At 35.7% G+C, this 23,261-nt stretch overlaps 1 protein-coding gene across 2 annotated transcripts in view; it reads left to right on the top strand.

The window, feature by feature from the left end:
- Nucleotides 1–23,261, top strand: part of NCAM2 (neural cell adhesion molecule 2) — a 421,570-nt gene that overhangs the window by 368,634 nt on the left and 29,675 nt on the right. The window contains exons 14-16 of one of the 2 annotated variants that reach the window (XM_059686799.1): nucleotides 2,550–2,671; nucleotides 14,258–14,438; nucleotides 21,272–21,473. In XM_059686799.1, coding sequence (XP_059542782.1) covers nucleotides 2,550–2,671; nucleotides 14,258–14,438; nucleotides 21,272–21,378 — 410 coding nt within the window. In that variant the 3' untranslated portion in view covers nucleotides 21,379–21,473. Of the gene's footprint in view, nucleotides 1–2,549; nucleotides 2,672–14,257; nucleotides 14,439–21,271; nucleotides 21,474–23,261 lie in introns of those variants that run through there. The other variant, XM_059686798.1, reaches the window with a different exon arrangement.

Raw genomic sequence — 23,261 nt, 5'->3', positions numbered from 1 at the left:
AACAGCCCTGAAGCAGCAGGGCAGAGAGGCCTCAGGGCCTGGGATCAGCAGAGTCGAGAGGCCTCCCGGCCCCAGTGATCAGCGGAGCCGAGAGGCCTCCCGGCCCCAGTGATCAGCGGATCCGAGAGGCCTCCCAGCCCAGGTGATCAGCGGATCCGAGAGGCCTCCCAGCCCCGGTGATCAGCGGATCCGAGAGGCCTCCCAGCCCTGGTGATCAGCCAAGAGGCCTCCCGGCCCTCTCCTGGCCCCGTGATCAGCGGAGTCGGAGGCCCCGCGATCAGCGGAGCCAAGAGGCCTCCTGGCCCCGCGATCAGCGGAGTCGGAGGCCCCGCGATCAGCAGAGCCGAGAGGCCTCCCAGCCCCGGTGATCAGCGGAGCCCAGAGGCCTCCCGGACCCATGATCAGCAGAGCCGAGAGGCCTCCCAGCCAGGTTATCAGCAGCCGAGAGTCCTCCTGGCTAGAGATCAGCGGAGCCGAGAGGCCTCCAGGCCCCAGTTATCAGCGGAGCCGAGAGGCCTACAGGCCATGGTTCTCAGCAGCCGAGAGGCCTCCAGGCCAGGGATCAGGGGAGCCGAGAGGCGTCCTGGCCCTGGGATCAGCAGAGCAGCGAGGCCTCCCAGCACCGGGATCAGTGTGACAGGGTGCGGAGCCCCAACCCTCTGATCGGCCCTGCTCTGTGTGTGACAGGGTACAGAGCCCCAACCCCCCTGATGGGCCCTGCTCTGTGCATGACAGGAGTGGCGCTGCAACCTCCCTATGGACCCTGCCTTGAGTGTGACAGGGGGCGGTGCCCCAACCCCCCAATCGGCCCTACCCTGAGCGTGACTGAGGGTGGCATCACAACCTCCCAATCCGCCCTGCTCTGTGCATGACAGGGGGCGGTGCCCCAACTCCCCAATTGGCCCTGCTCTGAGCCCGACCAGGGGCTGCACCTAGGGATTGGGCCTGCCCTCTGCCACCCGGGAGCAGGCCTAAGCCAGCAGGTCATTATCTCCTGATGGGTCCCAGACTGTGAGAGGGCACAGGCCAGGCTGAGGGACCTCCTCTCCCAACCCTGAGTGCACAAATTTTTGTGCACTGGGCCTCTAGTAGTATTATAAATATATTAAATAAACTAGTACTATACAACCTGTAAATTATAAAATTCAATGAAAAATGATACAAAACCACCCAAGTATACCATGATTTTATACTATTTAGATTTTCCCATAATCTCTTATACAAGTCTTTTTAAAAATCATTGCACTCATTTTTATAGAAATTTTATTCATTTATCAAAAAAAACCCCATTGCGTTGTTGTAGATCATGTCATATCATGATATCTGCATGCTAATTTAATTAGGTTTCATGAACGATAACTCTACAGTTCCTCAGTTTACTTTGTTTCTATATGGTTGTACTATAGGAGGCTATTTTCTTACTTATTTGTGTGCCAATACACCCAATGATCATATTACTTTAATGACCTGCTTTCTCACAGATAAACTGCACACCCGCTTCAGGTTATACACACCATGTTAGATATAAAGAAGTTGCTGGGGAAAAAAACACCTGTTTCCCAAGTTTGGAGACATACAATCCTCTACTCCATTCTGCTCAGTTTGTCTGTCTGGGCATTCCTTGCAGTAAAGCAGATAGGACAGGTTTGGGGACTCTGGCAACCTGAAGCATGCCCTCTACTAGTTGTTTAGTATTTACACATTCATGTTCACACCCACATCCATAAGGAATGGGAGGAAACAGAGGCAGAAGAAACAAGTGCACACTCAGCAGATAATCCCAATCCAAGTTGCCAAGCAGCATGTCATTCTTCACATAAAAAACTCTTACATTTCCATGACATTCACCTTGTGATTTTTACATATTTCTGAATTGAGACACCATTTTCCATGTTTTTTACATGGGTTCCTGTTCATATTCAAAATACTGCAAGCATGTGCAGTATATAGCATCCCCATATGAAGAATGACGTTATAAGTGTATTCATAACTCTAGATTAGAAAAAAACATATTGAAATACAGGTCTTTAGATTGGATAATACAAAATTTATTTATTTACAATTGTATCTATAAAAAATAATGCTCATGAAAGCAGTTAATTAATTGTTAAGGCATTATCTCTCCAGGTAGGGATATATACTATATAGTTTGATGCCTTCATATGTTTATATTAATAACTATAAAATATTTACAAACAAAATTTGCATGAATAAAATAAATGGGATTATACAGTGTTCGTAAGAGAAATCATGTTTCCACACTTGTGAAGTATTATCCTCAGAGCATTTTGACATAAATGTAAACAATAAATTTGGTCCTGAGCTTTCTCAATTTGGGCATAATACCTCTAGATTTATGAATGTTGCTGTTTCTTGGATAGGGAGAAAGAGGGTCAGAAGTTATATCACAACAAAGGGCAAGTAGCAAATGTTAAGTCCAGGAATATCATATATTTTGATTATATGACATTGTTATTTTTATTAAAATGCAGTTTCCCTAGGTATCTGAGGTGTGTGAAAATATCAAGAATGTTGTCTTGCTTATTTAGGTGAGCCAAGTCCTCCATCCATACATGGGCAGCCAAGCAGTGGGAAGAGCTTTAAACTCAGTATCACCAAACAGGATGACGGAGGGGCCCCTATTTTGGAATACATTGTGAAGTATAGAAGTGTAAGTACCCCACTTATTGTCATGTTGTACAAAGTGTTTTCAAACTGCATTAAATTTGTACTGAGTTCACAGTGGTATCAGGAGTGAATGTATATTTAATAACAGTGATAAAATGGTACTCATAGGAATTTCAATGACAATTGTTTATTGCTTAAATTCATCATTATCGGTTACAAAACATTTGCTTTTTTTGTTGTTGTTGTTAAACTCTAAGCATAGGCCATCAAAATAACCCCATGACTTTCACCTTGTGATTTTTACATATTTCTGAATTGAGACACTATTTTCTATGTTTTTTTTCTGACAAGTGGCAGAATATTTTCACCCTCCATTCTGGCTGATATGAGTAACTTTAGGCTAAGTCCTCTTCTCAATTCATTATTGTAGACAAGATTATTAGTAAATCATACCTTAAATAAATCACATCAATCAGAATTTAGCAAAGAATAACCACACTGAACTTGAGGGAGTAAATATATTTTTAAATTTAATTAGCACACGCTACCATGAGACTTTGGACAGCTAAGAGCCACTTTGGGACTTTTTATATGTGTAAGGGGTGAAGCTGTCCGCTGATTGCCACATGATGAAGTGATCTGGTGGACTTTGCCTCTTTGCCTTTAGACGAACATTTTTCCAAAGGTCCCTGAAAGTGATTTCTCCTAACAATCTTGCCTTAAGTACTGGTGTGCTTGTGTCTTGTGGAATATATTAAAAATGAAACATTGAAATTAAATTTTGTAAGATGTATTTACTGTTGTTTATGATTATCTGCATAATACAGTGCCAATTTCATATATATGTTGACTGAACCTTTTTAGTGTATTATATTTTAGTAAATGGTATTTAAAAAAATGTCTCTTAATAGTATGTAGATGAATTTTAGATATGTTCCCATAAATTCACAATTGTCTAAATGATAATATTATTGCTTCTACATTCAAACATTCCAGTTTGGAGGGGTAATGAAAAGAGGGATATGATTTTGAATAGCATCTTCAGTACTTAATTTTAGACATCACTTTGGTCTTTGAAATTTAAGATGAATACCCTTTTCCAGGACCCTTCTTTGTCTCTGGTTTCATGCTGGAAGTAAGGAACAGCTGTGCATGTCCTTTGGATCCTTTGGGTCTGCTATGGAGGCTACACGAGCCTCCCCCAAAACCACAATGAAAGGCTCACTGGTCTCTCTGTGAATCTGATAGTGGCGTGCTACTCATGCCAACTTTCTTGCCCATTCTTATTTGCCCATCGGGAAACTTTCTGGAGAGAGTGAATCTTTCTCTAAGGAACACTGGTCCGAACCAAATTTATGAACTGAACTAGGGAAGCAGATCTTCCCTTCCATGCCTATATTGCACCCGGAAGAATTTATGGTTCAAATACAGCAGGCTGGTAAGATTTGTAAGGGAACCTAGGAAAATCCATGGGGAACACTGAAATGCAATGACTAGTAAAAATATGTTAACATATGCACTTTATTCATAACTTCTACCTGAAGCTAAAATTTATGCTTGACTTCTCCTTTCTAAAGAGTTAGTATTAGAAATAACACATATGCTATATTGAGCTCAACCAAAGTCATTGACTTTAATTGATGGTAGCAAGTACATATCATGTCTCATTTTATCTTTTCTTCATATCCTTTAATAGGGGCTTTTATTGATAATGTCTGCATGTATATTTTAGAAATGCTGTGACATGTTTTAGCGATGTTTCTGTTTCTAGTTACCCAAAAGGAAAGGTCAGAAACTAGTAAGAATGTGACTCCCCATAGTGTGCATCTTTCTCTAAATATTTGATAAACTTCAAGGGATAACATTATAGATTTACCTCAAAAAGCCATTGATACCTTATTTTCAGAAAGCTATCAATGCTTTTTATACAGATTTTATTCCTAAAATCAACATATACTGTTTATCTGTTAGGAAATATATTTGTATTTTGGGGCTTTAGGTAACAGAAAACATGTCTAGCAGGGTTTAAACTCAGAAGATTTTTTTTCCTTCATATTAAACAAATGTATGTGCTAGACAATCCAGGCAGGGCTAGGAAAACATCTTAGCAATATAATCAGTCATCTACATAATTTTCCCTGATGTTCTCTCATTCTAAGCATGTTGGCTCTTGTCTCATCTAGATTACCTTGTGTTCCCAAAACCCACATTCAGCATGTGAGGTGAATGGAAATAACAAAAGGGACAATAGCTTATTTAAGCTGAATTTGCCTTTTCTTTCAGCAATACAGTACAGGTTTTATAAAAACCGTATCCCACAGAATTAAATTATATCTCATTGAATAGAATCATGTCACCTGATCCCAACGTCAATGAAAGGTAGTTATACTTGGGAGTTGGGTCCTATAAATAATGGAGCCTGCCACATTGTTAATGTCATTTTCTTTATTATCCTAATGACTGTCTTTGTCTGCTTGGGCTGCCATAACAAAATGCCACAGACTGAGTGGCTTAATCAACAGAAATCTATGTTTTCACAATTCTGGAGGATGAAATTCCAAGGTCAAAGTGTCTGCAGGTTTGGTTTCTCATAATGAAAATGATTGGCTGCATTTTTCAAATGTAGGCATAATTTAATGCTAATCAATTACTATGTTAATCCTCCCAGAGCTCCTAGGATTTTAACAGGAAACACAACACTTTCTTTTACCTCAAATTTTAAATAAATTATTGTTGAAATGTTTTTAAAATTACAATTTGCATACCCTATTATATTAGTTTCAGGTATTAGTTGCATATATATATATATAAACTCAAAATGGGTTATAGATTTAAATGTAACACCTGAAACCATAAAACTCTTAGAATAAACATAGGCAATAAACTCTTTGATATTACTCTTAGCAATATTTTTTTGAATATGACTTCTCAGGCTAGGGCAGTGGTCGGCAAACCACGGCTCACAAGCCACATGCTGCTCTTTGGCCCCTTGAGTGTGGCTCTCCCACAAACTACCACGTGTGGGTGCCCACGTACAGTGCGATTGAAACTTCGTGGCCCATGTGCAGAAGTTGGTTTTCGGCCTGGGCGAGTCTATTTTGAAGAAGTGGCCTTAGAAGAAGTGGGGTGTGTCGGTTGGTCCGGCGACGGGAGACGCGGCGCAGGCGGCCGTGGGATAGGCAGCGCAGGGGAGGTACATTGTTTTGAGGTACATTCCCTGAGGTCGACCCCTTCCAACTCTCCCATCCACACTCGTCCATCTGAAACAAGTATACAAGACGAGTGTGGATGGGAGAGTTGGAAGGGGTCGACCTCAACGAACGTACCTCAATCAGATTGAGGACGTTTTTAGCAAAGGCCAGCTTAGGAGTACCCTAATTAAGTTAATAGCAATGTACCTACCTATATAGTTTAAGTTTAAAAAATTTGGCTCTCAAAAGAAATTTCAGTCGTTGTACTGTTGATATTTGGCTCTGTTGACTAATGAGTTTGCCGACCACTGGGCTAGGGGAATAAAAGAAAAAGTAAACAAATGGAACTATATCAAACTACAGGATTTTTTCACAGCAAAGGAAACCATCAACAAAATAAAAGGGCAACTTCCTGAATAGAAGATAGTCACTAATGATACATCCACTAAGTGGTTAATATTCAAAATATACAGGGAAGTCACAGGTTGACACACACACACACACACACACACACACACACACAAAATTAAAAATGGACAGAGGACGTGAATAGACATTTCTCCAAAGAGGACATACAGAAGGCCAACATATATACTAAAAGATGCTCAATATGTCTTATCATCAGAGAAATGCAAATTAAAACCACAGTGAGATATCACCTCACACCTTTCAGAATGGCTATCATCAATAAATCAACAGAGAAGTGTTGGTGAGGATGTGGAGAAAAGGGAACCCTCGTGCACTGTTGGTGGGAATGCAGATTGATTCAGCCACTGTGGGAAACAGAGTGAAGTTTCCTCAAAAAGTTAAAAATGGAACTGCCCTATGACTCAGTGATTCCACTGCTGGGTATTTATCTGAAGAAATACAAAACACTAATTCAAAAAGATATATGCATCCCCACGATCATTGCAGCAAGATTTACAGTAGCCAAGATGTGGGAGCAGCCCAGTGCTCATCAATAGACAATCAGATAGAAGCCATGGTACATATATACAGTGGAATATTAGTCAGCCATAAAAAGAATGACACTTACCATTTGTGACAGCATAGATAGATCCAGTGGTTATTATGGTAAGGGAACACTGATTTTATAGTAGATGTTCCCACTTTTCTGGCAAGATTTGTGAAAGTAATTTCTCACCCATTTTGTACTGCTAGAAAGTCATTTTTCACTCTTAGAGACTTAAAAATACTTTTATGACTGAACATAAAGTTATATTTTTTTCAAATTTTCACAGGCAAACTGAACCTTACAGAATTTGAGTGACTTGGTGCAGATGGGGAATAGGTATCAGAATGTAAGACATTACACTCTAAACACAGTTTTAAAGTAGTAGGGGCTGAATTGAAATCTGCCTATGGAGGTTATTTCAGTGTGTTGGAGTAGAAGGCATACCATTAAATGATACAGTAATGATACAGTGAATGGAATGACTGCATTTGCAGGAACAGGAACTAGGCTGTTGAGGTGAAGCAGGAGAGCAGTTGAGGGGGAAATATAATTTCCACCTATCACAGTTATTTTTCTAGCCCACTCCCTTGTCCATCTCCTTCATCCTGCAAACATCATGCTCTGCAGGACCAACTGGAAATTCCATAATTCAATATTATGTTATATTAATGATTTGGGGAAAATTAATTTTTCCACATTTTCTTTTTCAATGTATTGCTTCTTTACATTGAAAAATTACATGTTCAAGAAGATTTGTTGGCTAAACATTTATAGTGGCTTTACCTTGATATTTGCAATTGTTAAAAAAAATAACTACTATTTCCAAATGATTCTTAACCATCTGATCTCTTTATATGACTCAAAGACACTTTATCTATTAGTTTATCAAACTGCATGAATTCCACAGTGGTGTAAAGTACACATGAATAATTCAAAAAGGCTTTTAGCCATCTGTAATATATTTTTAATTGAATATGAACCAAACGAAGAAAGAAAATAGATAAGAAAACACCTTTATGGCCCTGCCTGAGTGGCTCGGTGGTTGAATGTTGACGTGTGAACCAGGAGGTCACGGTTCAATTCCCAGTCAGGGTTCATGCCTGGTTTGCGGGCTTGATTTCCATGTGGGGTGAGCAGGTGGCAGCCAATCAATGATTCTCTCTCATCGTTGATGTTTCTATCTCTCTTTCTTTCTCCCTTCCTCTCTGAAATCAATAAAAAAATTTAATAAAAACCCACTTTTATAATTCTTATTTTATTGTGTGTGTTTTTTACCGTACCTGTGCACAACACTTTATGTTTTATAATCTAAGAATAACAAAATTGAAACAATATATTCCTTAATATGAGTGTTGATTTCTAAGAGACACTGAATTAAACTATTTAAACCTGTATTTTACTGGGAAAGGACAAGATTAATAATACCCTAACATAGAGAATGTATAATTGCATATAGATTATGAATGTGGAAACACATCCTGTTATCCTGTCGTAGACAGAGCACACAACTTTGTTCAGTACCCATTAAGAAGACAGAATTTATTAGAACAGAATTGGAGTAATATAAAAGCAGAATTAGATGTCTCTCTAGAACCTTTGTGAAAATTAATGTCTCTAACAATAAGTTGGTAAGATTAAACCATATATGTGGAGAATAAAGACAAAGTTATTACTATCATAATGTATATGGGAAAATAAGGTATTTTATGTGCAGAAATTTTACATCCACTTTGTATTATAGTGTCAGTATAACTCTATGTAATTTAGTAAATAGTTTTCAACATGCTTCTATAAGTTTTTCATTGTTTTCTCTCTAATTTGATGATAGGTATGGGATGGGATCATAGCTATCACTTAGTGTTGACACATTACAGAAGTTTCCTAAGCTAAGAAAGGCTGAAAGAAAATTGGAAACTTAAAATCAGTGAGGAATGTACTTTAGGGACTATCAACACAGCTGTAGTGTATGATTCCACATCTTAATTGACCTTTTTAAGCTATTGGGAGTCAGAGTGTTTGCACTCAATGACCATGAGAAAAGAAAAATAACTTTGAAAAGAGTATTAAAATAACGGATAAGGATGTAAGGGCGATCTGGCTGCGACATCTGTCACCCCATTGATCGCCAGGGTTTATTCAGCTGATCTGACTGGCTAGGTGGGTGTCCCCCTCCTCCCTCACCGATCCAAAAAAAAAAAACACAAAACAAACAAACAAACAAAAACCGGATAAGTAAACTTGAGTTTTTGTTGCTGAAAGAAGTTATTTTCTAGCAATGTTTAGATGTGTACATTGAAATTTACTTAAAGCCATTTGATTAAGTTTCAAGATATTTCAAACACTTAATAGCTAGGGACATTAAAGAATCCTAAGCATTTTGTTAATTTATCTTTGCTGCAAGTGAAGAAGATTTTTATTTATCCTATCAAATAAATTATTTGTTATTTGAACAAATAATTGATTAGTGAATCAATGAATAAATAAATTAGTCTATGTTGTACAATTATAAATAGCATTAACCATATTAATAAATATGAGAAATGGTGAAGCCAAGGGGGAAAACTTGCACTGTGTAAATTGGTATGGGCTGTGAGAGCACAGAAGATTATGAATAGGAAAAATTCAATTTTTTTCTCTAATGAAGTATGTGGGTGGTAGAGACTAGCAAAAGATTTAAGGTCCACTTTATATTTTTTTTACATGGAATCAAGGCAATTTTAATCAGTTATGACCATAGGAAAAAGTGTATTGTATTTGAAAATACTAAAAACCTACAAATCTTACATCTTTCCAAATCACAGTGGAGTGTGTGTGTGTGTGTGTGTGTGTGTGTGTGTGTGTGTGTTGCTGCATCATTTTTCTTGTATTCAGAGTAGTACACAGAACTTTTGAGAATTCTGGGGCCTTCTGTAAGGTCACACCGGTAGTGAATATCTGAACCATGCTACCAGGAAATCCAGGAACTAGGAACTCTCTTACATGGAAACAAAATTCTTAAATCATAACACAGGAGAGTCCCATGAACTTTAACATTCATCTAGTAGTGTGAGCTCACCTCCTCTGTTCGTCTCCCTTTTAATAATGATTCCCTTGTCATTTAAAATGATGTTGACCATTTATCCCATAAGGCTTTGGGGGGAAAGTTAGTGGAATAAAATCAATTAAGAAGCCCTCTATAAATAAGAATACCAAGACCCTTTCCACCTGTCCTCTGCCCTCTTCCTTTCCCAATGATAATGAATTTTTTCCTATATGCTGACATTTTGTTTTCAGAAAAGAATTATTGAGTGCCCTTGATTGTCATATGGCCCCACTATCTATTATCTGACAAAGTGGATTGCTTAAGATAAGCTATATCAAAGCCAGGTGACCATTTTCCTTTCAGTAGCTGCCTTTCAACATTTAATTGGCTTATTAATAATGGCCCTATGCAGCAAATCATCTCATTAAGATACCTAGGGGAACATTTTGCAACTAGATTGTCTTAAATTGCTCCCTAGGCATTTAAATTCTGTAAATTAGGCACTCTACAAATGGCATAATTGAGATTTTGATGCCTAGGGGAGTATTTGGTAACACCCACTTTAATTTTTTTTCCTATTCCCTAGGAATCGCAATTAGGGGATTAAAAAGCCTCCTTGTCTAATGTTGAATGGGAAATAAAATTGTTTTAAATTGGGGAAAATATTAGAACTTTCTCTGGTTCCTTACATCAGTTCAAACTATCTAAAATGATGAGGGGCTTTTAATGTATCATGCTGGGAGCTTCAACAATTAAGAGTTAAATGATGGGTAATTTAGAAGAGATTGTCTATGTGTCTTGTGCTTATCAGGAAGTTTCACCTCAAATGATCAGTTCTCGCCCTGCATGGCTCAGTGGTTGAGCATTAACCTATGGACCAGAAGGTCACAGTTCCATTACTGGTCAGGTCACATGCCTGGGTTGTGGGCTTGATCCTTAGTGTGAGGCGTGCAGGAGGCAGCCAATAAATGAATCTTTCTCATCATTGATGTTTCTATCTCTCGCTTCCTTTCCCTTCCTCTCTGAAATCAATATATATATTGATCAGTTCTCAGAAACATTATTTATGGAAGATTACCTATCCATCCCTCTTTAGAATAAATCCTATCCTGGGTTGACACAGATCTCAGCTGTGGCTTATATTTTTTCACTCTTTCACCCACATCTCCACTCAGATTCAAAGCAAAACTCAACTCTGAACTTCCACAGAAATATTTGCTCTCACCCAGAACTTCACAGTTACATAGAGTTTATTTTATTACGGGGGAGTGGGAAAATCTGAAGTGGCAGCTCTCCACCTCTTTTCTGTAGCCCTAGTCCTTATCTAACCCTTTGTTCTTCTTGCTCCTCATCCCCCCTTCCTGTATCTATGTATATACAATATATAACATATCAAATAATTGCATGCTATATATATTTTTGTGTTTATATATATGCTATATATTCCTATGTCTACATAATATATTATTTCATCTATTATCTAAAATTACTTTTTGGATGGAAGATCTTTTAAGCTTTTGGTTGTTGGATAATAGCTATGAACATTTTTTCACATTTACTCTAAAAAGGTGATACAGTCTCAGTTTTTACATCTCCTAGTGGTTGTTTACATCTCCTTCTGAGGTTTTCTAGCCTTGTACTGATTCTTAGATCTAAACCTCTAGGAAGGAATCACATCTTCTTTTCATTAATTAGCTTAGGATGAATGAAAAGAAGAACAGCGCTGGACATGGAGTTTATTCTGCTAAACATATAAGCCAGTCAGAGAAAGACAAATACCATATGATCTCACTTGTATGTGGAATCTAATGAGCAAAATAAACTGACAAACAAAATAGAGCTAGAGGCAGAGATATGGAGGTCAGAGGGAAGGGGTGTGGGAGGGTCTGGATAAAAGAAGGTGAAAAGATTAGACAAAAGACATGAGTAGCCTGTGGACACAGACAACAGTGTGGTGAAGGCCAGGGGAGGAAGGGAAGGGGCTGGGTGAAGGTGGGAAAGGGGGGGATAGGGGAAATCTGTCATAGTGTCAATAATCTATATATATAAAAGCCTAAGCGACCAGCCAACTGTCTGACCAGCCAACCAGCCAACTGCTAGCTATGATGCACAATGACCACCAGGGGGAAGACACTCAATGCACAGGCATGGAAACATGGAACAGACTGATTAGTCTCAGAGGGAAGGACAGAGGAGGGAGAGCAGGAAGAGATTAACCAAAGATCATATGCATACTAGAGGCCTGCTGCACAGATTCGTGCACCAGTGGGGTCCCTCGGCCTGGCCCACAGGGATCGGGCTGAAACCAGCTCTCCGACATCCCCCAAGGGGTCCCAGGTTGTGAGAGGGTGCAGGCCAGGCTGAGGGATCCCACTGGTGCACAAATCCATGCACCAGGCCTCTAGTAAAAAAATAATAGCGCTGGAGTTTATTTCTAATAATGGCTCCATCTCTTCCTTCTTTGAAGACATTCCTGGCTCTTGCTCTCTATTGGCCTTTTTGTTACATGCTTCCAAAGTACCCTCTGTTTTTTCAGAGAACTTATTTTTTCTGTTCTGGTTTGTAAACTCCAAGATGAGGGCGTTGCACATGTCTTATTCACTATTGTGTTCAGAGGTCTAGAACATACTCTCTAGGGGCTGAAAGAATAATTGATGAAGAAAGGGGATATTGGGGAAATGGCGGCTGTTTGGTATAGCTGTCCTAAGCATTTCTAATGCACACCTAGGTTCCTTCCTTAACTTTACTAATCATTTAGTGACTTAGGCAAGTTAACATTTCTAGCCCAAATTGTTTCAGTTTTCTAATAGATTTTTCAGGAAGAGCCCATGGACACAGACAACAGTGTGCTGAAGGCTAGGGGAGCGGGCCTCATAACACCTTATAACACTAAATATTGGACAATGTCCAGCCTAACAAATTCATGTTTGTCAGTTTCAGAAAGCAAGGGAAATGCTTCCTGTTAAGACGATAACTTTAAGTACTTATCCGAGGCCCATGGCTTCATTAGGAGTGTTAAAATCTTCAGATTTAGAAAAAATAACAAAAACAAGTCCAAACACTTTCCTTTGTAATAAAAGCGCATGTAATGAAAAATAATTAGGAAAAAAAATAATAGTACTGTATCAAAACTACAATGTATGCTCATCTTCTTTTGAAGGACACTTTATTTTGATAGTACCACCAATTTAATGCAATCACGAAACGAACCTCCAGAATTTTATTTTAAACAATGCATTTTCTGTTTTAAACATAAATGCAAAAACATTGTATTCCTTATAGTCCAAAAACATTGTAAAATATTAGCTCAACATAAAGTAATGCTTAGCTGAGCTCTAAGGTTAAAAAGATTGAACTATCTATCTATCTCTAGGACCAGGCTACAATTTATCTATAATTAGCCCTCTGGGAAATTGAGATTTGCAATTGCAGAGAAAAATTATTAGATACATGACTCCACAGAGAATACTATTTCATTTCCATATAGTTATTATGGAAATAGTTTTTCCTTAAAAATAGCTGTCATTTATTAAGTAATTAGGAAACCTAAGGTCTTGGAATACACAATTTAATCGCTTTTTCTCATTGCTCCCTCACGCAAGCCCACAGGGAAGCTTCAGTCATCGTTTCTGTAATAGAGAAAGGGAAACAGGGCAGAGAGGTTGAGGAAGTTGCCTGTGTCTAAATGGTTAACAGCATGGCTGAATGTTCGCACTATTTAAGATAGTTTCATTCATAAAAATATGTTGACTTATTTTTCTATGTTAATTGCAGTCACAGTATTTTTTAATAAAATGTAATTCAAATATTATATGATTTAAAACATTTATTTTAGAAAAGAGATAGGATTTAAGTGTAGAATTCAAGAATGGGATAACATTTTTTTTATTTTTATGCTGATAACCTCTTTAAAAATAATAATTTTCTTACATGTTGTTTCATTATAAATCTAAAATATTATAGTAATAAAAATCCTGTGGTAATTTAAATCTATAAAAATACTCAAACTAATTTCCAAGACATTTTATCACCCCCCCCACACACACACACACACAAAGTAAACAGTATTCTCAGGCAATTACTTTAATGGGCATATTAGGCTCTTTCTATGTATCATATTTCATTTTTCCCATTCACATGATTATTAATAATCAACAAAGTGGACAGATAGCAAACTGATAGATTTGATATTTTTTAAAATCTTAATGGAAGTAAATTATCATCTGCTAATTATGAAATTGTCACTATTTGACTGATATATAAACTTAACATTTTTATAGAAAAGTCTTACTATAAAAATGCTAAGTTCATTGATTATAGCAACTTCATTTATCCCCGTGGATGAGAAAATTTCTTTTCTTGATATTAATAAAACCACCATTTCCATCTCAAGATAATTTTTTTAAATTCTCAATTTTAGTGTGTGGGTATTTACAAAATCAATTTTTATTGCCTTTACAGAAAGATAAAGAAGACCAGTGGCTAGAGAAAAAAGTGCAGGGAAATAAAGACCATATTATTTTGGAGCATCTACAGTGGACAATGGGGTATGAGGTTCAAATTACAGCGGCCAACCGATTGGGATATTCTGAACCAACAGTCTATGAGTTCAGCATGCCACCAAAGCCCAACATTATTAAAGGTAAGCAAAACTATATGCTTTCTTAGGCTGAAAATAAACATGATATCATCTTTATAATTCCTCTGGATTGTTTCTTATTCTTGGAAACATAATTTTTATAAAAAGAAGTACCAACTGTAAGTCCCAATAATGATTAGTATGACATGTCTTACTCAAGAGTCCTCAATCACTCTTGCTATGGTGAGTTGGTTAATTTATAAATATATTTTGGTAACTTCAATGGTTACCGTGGTGGAGGAAGAATGAGCAGAGGGCAAGGATGGGAGGTCAAAGTGACTGTTGAATATTTCATGAGACATTTCTGTTGAGATCAGCAACTTTGCAAAGGAGACAACTTCTCTGCCAAACACATGAAGTCTAGTCCTCCACTTCTGGGAAGATGTGGCCAAAAATAATGACCACCTCTCCCATGCCTGACCAAGCAGGTTGATTTTGGAAACATAAACTCAATTACACAGTGAAGCAGGAACACCCACAGACAGAGTCCCAGAAAGAAATGTGGCTAGTGTTTCACGGAGATGCACAACATGGCAGGACACTGTGAGCAGCACACGGGTGAGTTCTATCTCTCTCAGGTAGCATTGCTTATGTCACCCCGTGCCAGTGCAGGGATATGAAAATATTTCTCAGATACATTAGAGATAAAGATGCAAGATTTTTTTTAAATCTTGACTTGTATACATGTTTAACTGTTAGTGAGTTGTCATATTGGACGTATTTTAACATTTATTGCACCTTTAAATATCATATTTAATATTTACTGGTAATTTTCATACCTATGTATGAATATATGTATTATTTCTATATACACAGAGAGAGCTGAGAGCAGCATATTCATAGGCATGGCTTAATTAAGTCATATTATAATTGAGTGTCAGTATTGTTACATAACACTTTTAGACTGGAAAAAAAAATAAAATTTGTCAGTTCAGCTATGCTACTTAACCCTCTTATAATTTATAATTTCAAATTGATATTAATCTCATTATTATGATTTTGTGATGTGCATCAGCTTTGTAAAGTTGAGAGAAGCTTTATATAATTAATCTTTTTATTAAAAAGTAATTACTATTAGTTATATGGTTTAAAAATAATTGACATTATGACTTTCTATTGTTTATATTAATTAATAAGTGCTTCCTATTATAATTTGAAACTAGAATGCTGGGAGCACCAGAAATTGTATGGTTATCTCATATTGTAATGGCATTTTAAAAGTACTTCTGCATGTATTATCTCATTTTAATCTGAGTTTAACAATGAAGAGTTATCCTTATTTTACCGGAATAATTTTGAGAAGTTAAAGGATCTGTTCAAATCAGAGCTAGTTTAAGTCATATGACAAATCTAATGCCCTTTTAAATGGTTCACCTAAATAAGAAGAATGGTTGAATGTACTATCAAGGTCCTTGCCCCTGTGAGTTTGAAACATCAATAATGGCCTCTAAAATGATAATTTGTTATGTTGCTAGTAATTGTCCACTATGCAGATATCAAGAATCTGATATAATGTGATTCTCTATGTCAGTCAGCAAAGGGAGATTGAAAGAATGTATTCCATCCTCCTAAAATTCAGGGGTCCTCAAACTACGACCCGCAGGCCACATGCAAATACAAATATTGTATTTGTTCCCGTTTTGTTTTTTTACTTCAAAATAAGATATGTGCAGTGTGCATAGGAATTTGTTCATAGTTTTTTTTTTTAAACTATAGTCCGGCCCTCTAACGGTCTGAGGGACAGTGAACTGGCCCCCTGTTTAAAAAGTTTGAGGACCCCTGTCCTAAATCTTTAATGTAGCTCATATGTTTAAAGGAAATAATTATTTTTATCAAGGTAAAAAATAATGTTTTATGATGAATTCAACATTTTAATAACATTTTATAGATAAAACACAAACTAAAATGATCAATTTCAGGCAGGTTACTTTATGTTATACGCTCAGAGACCCAACTATTTTTATTAAAAATATAGATAATGAAAATTAACATTAGGTATAGGCAAAAAGGTAGTTAATAAATAAAGTGTATGTAAAGGCACAAAAATAGGTAAGGTATTCTATGATACATTTACTATCAAAGCACTTTTTGTGTGTTTGTTTCAATTTCAAAGAATCTTGTGGGCAGTACCAACAAAAAAAAAATGGACAGAATTCTGGTTTATAGTTTCAGTTTTGTTCTTGTCACTTAACTTCCTTGATATGCATTTTCTCATATTTAAGCTAGTTTCTTCTGGCTCTGCAATGTTAAGATTCATTGATTCATTCATTCATTCCAATTATTTAATGGGGTCTTGCTTTGTAACAAGTACTGAGATGAGTATAGAAGAATAATCTGTGAATACAGAACTGGCCCCTGCCTACAAAGACTTTACAATCTAGTAGGGAAGATAGATATTAAACAAAATTTAGAATAACCACCAAGTAAGCACAGCTAAGAGCTGTGCTGATGCAGTGTGATGCCTTGAGCGGGTTTGACCAGGGCACCTAACATATGCAGGTAGGGTGGGGGTTAGGGAAAGGTTCCCTTAGAAAATGACTGACCCCAAAAATCTTGTAGAGAATAAAGCTTCCAGGGAAAGTGTTTTATATGGAAGAAATCTTCAAGAGAAAAAAGAAATTGATCTGCTTTAGGAACTAGAAAAAGCATGGCAGGAGGAGAACCTGGAGGTGTGTGAATAAAGATAAGGATAGAGAAGAACCTGCAACCCAGGAAATCCAAGGGTTTCTATAACGATATAAATTATTTTAAAGCAACTCCAAAAACCAGTAAGAAATTACTTGAAACAGGAAAGTTATATGAATAGATAGGCATTGTAAACAGATTAATCTTGGTCATATGGGTAAAAGCAATATGGGTGAACAGCAATACTTGAAAAATGAAAGTATTAGGAGTAGAAAAATAAAATGAATAAATCCCAGACACATTGTAGATGTAGACTAACCCTGCTTATGTAACAAATCAGATTCAGTAGGTACTGCTGATTTCTTAGTGTCTTGCTTGGGCGATTGGGCCATTCTTGGCATCATTTCTGAGGACAAAGAATGTGGGATTTGGAGAATGAAGATTAACATAAAATTAGCTTGGTATTCCTTAAGTTTCCACTGACAAATAGTAGTTAGCTAAGTGTGTATGGAGATGAAAAGATCCATGCTTTGGAAACGTATACTACAATGCTGTCAATTTTACCAGGGGAATGGAATTTGAAGCCTGGCTGAGGTTAAAACCAAACACAGTAATGCCCATGAAAAGGAATTTATGTCTGCGATACTTATCGATGTTTCCCCTGGCATTTAGAAAGGTGACTGGCACAGCATATATGTTCAAGGAGTGCCTCTTGAGATTCTGAAGGACAGAGGGTTAAGAACTGCATCCTCAGAAACCATAATATTCTACAGGAAGAGGAAACGACAGGACCACCCCTCCCATGAGACTAAGATAGAATTCCTGCAGTGACACAAGAGTAGTATCCTGGAAGTTAACTTAGAGTCATATTTCAAGAAGAAAAGATATAAATCACATTTGACAATTCAAATTCTGCTGAGAGGTCAATTAAAGTTAATAAAATATGAATTGTCCTTATCACATCCAGCTTTGCTGAAGTTGTTGGGAAATAAAGGAGGAATAATCTCAGGATTGTGTGTGAGGTTAGAACAAGGAGACGCCATGCTTATTTAGTGCGTTCAAGAAGCTTTGCTATGAAGGTGAGGAGAGAAAATAACAACAGTCTTGTTATAAGAATTTTTATGATGAAAAACAAACTAGAGCATGTCTCACAGCTGAGAAACAGACAATGCCGTCCAGAAGTCGGCACACAGATGTACAGACAAAGATATCTGAGAGGGTAGGAGCTAGAATTTATCCCCACTCAATTATGCAACTGACACAAAGCCAGAGCAGCTTAATGAAAATTGGGGGAATAAAGTATTTATTTTTTCTACAAAAACGTCTCAAAATAATGTCTAATTTACTATGACTGAATCCACTGACTGCTAAGGGCTCATGGAAAGCCTCACCAAAGACATGTCCTTACAGTGCAAGAATTGTTTGATTTTGCTCTAGAAGATTTCTTGAAGCAACATTAAAGTTTGTGATGCATTATGGTGAATTTGGAAGTCTTTACACCCAAAATATTCTAGGGAGTTAAATTACGTATTGGCAAAATAAAAAAAAATATTTTTATGTACTTTCATATAATTACTCTTGTACTATATATGATTTCTTATATTATTTTAGGTAAATATGCTAAATATATACCCATATATAAAATAAGTTATCTATAATAAACTAGCAGGTCTTGAGTGTTTTTATTTAATTTTACACACTATGGAGTTCAGAAGTTAACTTTTTTTTCTGTTTGTTTTGTTTACTTCTATGGTTTTGTTTTTATTATATAGCATGCATTGTACTCTGTCCAAATGAAGACGGGAGGTGGATGGGGGGGATGAGTGGAAAACGTGAAGGGATTAAGAAGTACAAATTGGTTGTTACAGAAGAGTCATAAGATGTAAAGTGCAGCATAGGGAATATAGTCAGTAATATTCTTAGACCAATGTATGGTGTCATATGGGTGCAAGATTTATTAGGATGGTCACTTAGTAAGTAATAGAATGTCTAATTACTGGAATATATACCTAAAAATAATATAATAGTGTATATAAACTGTAATTGAGATATAAAAAAGTATTTAAAATTTTAAAAAACTTTACTAACATGCATTCAGATATATTTAACGTTTTATAAGCAATAGACTAAATTTAGAGTAGATTTATTTCTTGGTCTGAAGGACTATTTTTTGAAAATATGGTAGTCTCACCTTCATATATTCTATTGATAATAATGATATATATATATTAGTTTATACTACATTTCTTTGTAGTACATTATTCTGATTTAAAAAGTATTTTGTAATTAACAATATTTTTTCACTTTTACTATTTAAAGTTGTGTTTATTTTGAAAGATATGTTTCTTGATTTATGTAGATAGTGTGCAAATTCACAGTTATGTTCCCTTTTGAAATATTCAAGCATAATTCCACCTCATTTTATTTTATTTTAAAAATATGAGAATATTGGATAATTGTGACAAATTGATTCTTATAAAAATGATTACAAAACTAGATTATAAAAAATTATTTAGAACTAGAGTCTGGCAAAATGGCATTTATTGATTTGTTATGTAATTTTTATGACTAAAAATACTGCCTCTTGGTGGCTTGAATATACTCTTTTTTTTTTTTTAATATATTTTATTGATTTTTTACAGAGAGGAAGGGAGAGAGATAGAGAGTTAGAAACATCGATGAGAGAGAAACATCGATCAGCTGCCTCCTGCACATCTCCTACTGGGGATATGCCCGCAACCCAGGTACATGCCCTTGACCGGAATCGAACCTGGGACCTTTCAGTCCGCAGGCCGACGCTCTATCCACTGAGCCAAACCGGTTCTGGCGAATATACTCTTTTTTAAAATATCCTTGGAAATAAATTTATTTTGAAACCATTTTTTTCATTTATTTTAACTTACACACATTTTATCATTGCTTTTGACCTAAACAATATTTAAATTATTTGTTTTAAACAAATAATATTAGTATCTTTTAATAATCACTTTCTCTTCTCTTGTTGCTATGATTGAAGAAATGTCTAATTTTAACATTGAGTATCAATATAATTTGGTGACAAATCGCTTCATTCATATATTCTTAAGATCCAATGGTAAAATGATTCTATCATGAGAAATCAAGCATGAGGGTTAATAAATAAATAATCACCAATAAGTAAATTGCTAAATTTTTTCACTTAATTTGTATTTATTTTCTGGGCTTTTTGACCATACTTCTGACTTTACATTATTTTGATGATATTCACTCTAGTTCCACACAAATCTAGTATATGCTTTCATCTCTGAATAACGCAACATGAACAAAAAAGCACAATATTCAAGTGCATGGCAATTACTAAAATGTTTTCTTAAGGTTAAATCTATTATTACAATATAAATTAGAGAAATTTCAATACAGTGATGGAATTGAATTCAATTATTTGGGAAAAACGTCATTTTAACTATATGGGAAATCTCAGTCAATTCTAAATATAAATTCTACATGCAAAATAATATTTCTTTGGTTTAGCACTCATTATAAAAGTAAGTCTATAAATTATTTTCATAATCTTTGGTTCTTAAAATTATTTTTCATGAAGTACAGTGGCATATGTCTAAGTGTGCCTGTGATCAGTTGAATTAATGCTTCTTTATTCTATTCTTATTACAAATTTTCATTGTGTAAATATGTAAATTTTACTTATTTCTTGGTAGTTTATTTATTATTAATAATAATATTACTTTTATTCAATGAATGTCTTATAAGAAATTATGGTAGCAAAAAATTATCAGTAAACATTGCAGAATTTGCTTAGCTCATATTTAAAGCAGCTGTTTGAATTTGCCAGGAGCACAATGGAGTGACTGGTGATTTTTCTCCCATAAATCATGTATTCATTATAGAATAATTAAGATGTTCACATTTAAACAATCAGTGATAGAACCAATATCTAAGTTATATGAAATAAAAATTATTAATATTGACCCTTGGCTATGTTTTTAATATATGGCAACTATTTAGAAATGTTTATACAAGATTTTTACTATTTTTTGTCTTGTATCAAAATAATTGGCAATGCCATTGTGGAAATCTTGCATTAATTATTTTCTCTTTTTTTCTTTCCTACTGTCACTTTTTTTCTTTTCCTTTATTTTCATGTTTTTAACTCTACTTTGTCCCTTAATTATTTTATTCTTATTCTACTTTCAAAAAATTATTTCATCGTGCAGATAAATGCTGTGAAGCGAATAAAGGCGAAAATGGAAGCCAGTCATGGCAGCTGAATGCTGCTGGGTTTTCTTTCATGATAGCCATAAGTTTGTCTTGCATGTTTTAATGTTATTGTCATATCATAAGATATTTCCTTTTATAACCTGCAATTTATAAGGCTGATCTAAAATTATAATAAAAGATTTTCTAAGTTCCAATTAATTATATATGTATATTCACCCATAAACAATTAGCTTTATTTTCCTTCCCAAAATTGTCAACCTATAAAATAGATCATTTGTCAGAAATTCACTGAAGGAAGTTGAATCAGGATTGTTTCTTTCAGATATCAGTTCACTGAATAACTTGCTTCATTCGAAAGTTTTCTTTAATTTCTACAGTTGACCTGTTAAATAAACATCATGTCATTGTTACTTGGAATTTAGGCATTTGCTATATCGAATCTTTCTTCATTCGGTTATTTTGCAAATATAAATCAATATCTATGGGCATACATTGTATAGTTATTCTATTATATAGAATGGTTGATCTTTTATATTGATTTTAATTGTCAATTTTTAAAATGTAAGTTTAATACTTAACGAACATTTCTAACATATAAATCATAAAACTGATCATTTTTATTATATTAGATATATATCTCTATTTTGCTGCCTCTTTTAATTGATCTTAAATTTCATAAGGAATAAACATGAAACACAGTTTCTTCTTTTGAAATTGAACACTAATGAAACAAATTCAGATGGTTTTTTTTTAGTAAATGAAAATATCTCTATGCAATTGCCCCAGAGTAAATGATAAATCAAATGTGAATATGTTTAAATTGCACCCTGTTCACTTGACTTGGATTGTGTTTTGAGCTGCCATCAAATTGATGTTCTAACAATATATAAACTTACTTATTACATTTCCTGAACATCTAAGAGTTAATTACTTTGCAAGGCTCAGAGAGAGAAGTCATATGTTAGCTATTGCTTTCCAGAAGATGAAATTAAGATAAAAAGGTGTTACTAGATTCCACCTTTTAAGGGAAGCTGGGTTTGAGGGAGTAGTATGAGTAATGATTTTCTTTTCTTTTTTTTCTTTTTCGTTCATTATAAAATGAGAAAAGGATATTCTGTATTTTTCACTGGCAACTAACCTTAGCAAGTAATTCTTTCTTTAAAAAATATATTTTGTAATTTATTTCAGAGAGGAAGGGTGAGGGGGAGAGAGAGAGAGAGAGAAACGTAAATGATGAGAGAGAATCATTGATTGGTCAGCTGCCTCCTACATGTCCCTGCTTGGAGGTCCAGCCCACAACCTGGGCATGTGCCCTGATCTGGAATCAAACAGTCACCTCCTGGTTCATAGGTCAAGGCTCAACTACGGAGTCACACTCAGCGGGTTGCAAGTGATTCTTACTACTATCCAGGGCAATTAGGAAGCAGCCAGATTTACATATATTCACAAGAGTGACCATAACTCACACAGTAAATTGAATTATTGGGTCTGGGATTTTAAGTTCATTCATCAAAAACTACTTTGTTGCATGAAAGTATTCTCTGTTTCTTTTTTTTAACTTTATTTTTATTGTTGACACTGTTATGGATGTCCCCAAAGCCTAAGGCTAGACTTGCCTTCATTAGTCTGTTTTCTTTAATTTATCTTTTCCATACTCATTGCTATCCACTGCTGGTTTTTCTTCTGACCAACAACAGAAGACCTACCCACAGACTAAACATACTTCTGCTTCCCTCCTTTCCCCCCTGCTAAGTAAAAAGGAAATCCCAATTTGTGCATTTTGGGAATCTAACCTATTTTTTCAATAATGTTCTGGTTTTTTATTTTTTTGTTTTTATTTTTTGTTAATCCTCACCCAAGGATATTTTCCCATTGATTTTTAAGGAGAGAGGGAAAGATAGACACAAACTTCGATGTGAGAGAAACACATCAATTGGTTGCCTCCTGCATGAGCCCCGACCAAGGCCGGGTCTGGGAGGAACCTGC

Source organism: Myotis daubentonii, chromosome 3, assembly GCF_963259705.1.
Source record: "Myotis daubentonii chromosome 3, mMyoDau2.1, whole genome shotgun sequence".
Taxonomy (NCBI): Eukaryota; Metazoa; Chordata; class Mammalia; order Chiroptera; family Vespertilionidae; genus Myotis; species Myotis daubentonii.
The sequence above is the reverse complement of the archived record's forward strand: the minus strand, read 5'-3'. Positions and strand labels throughout refer to the sequence as shown.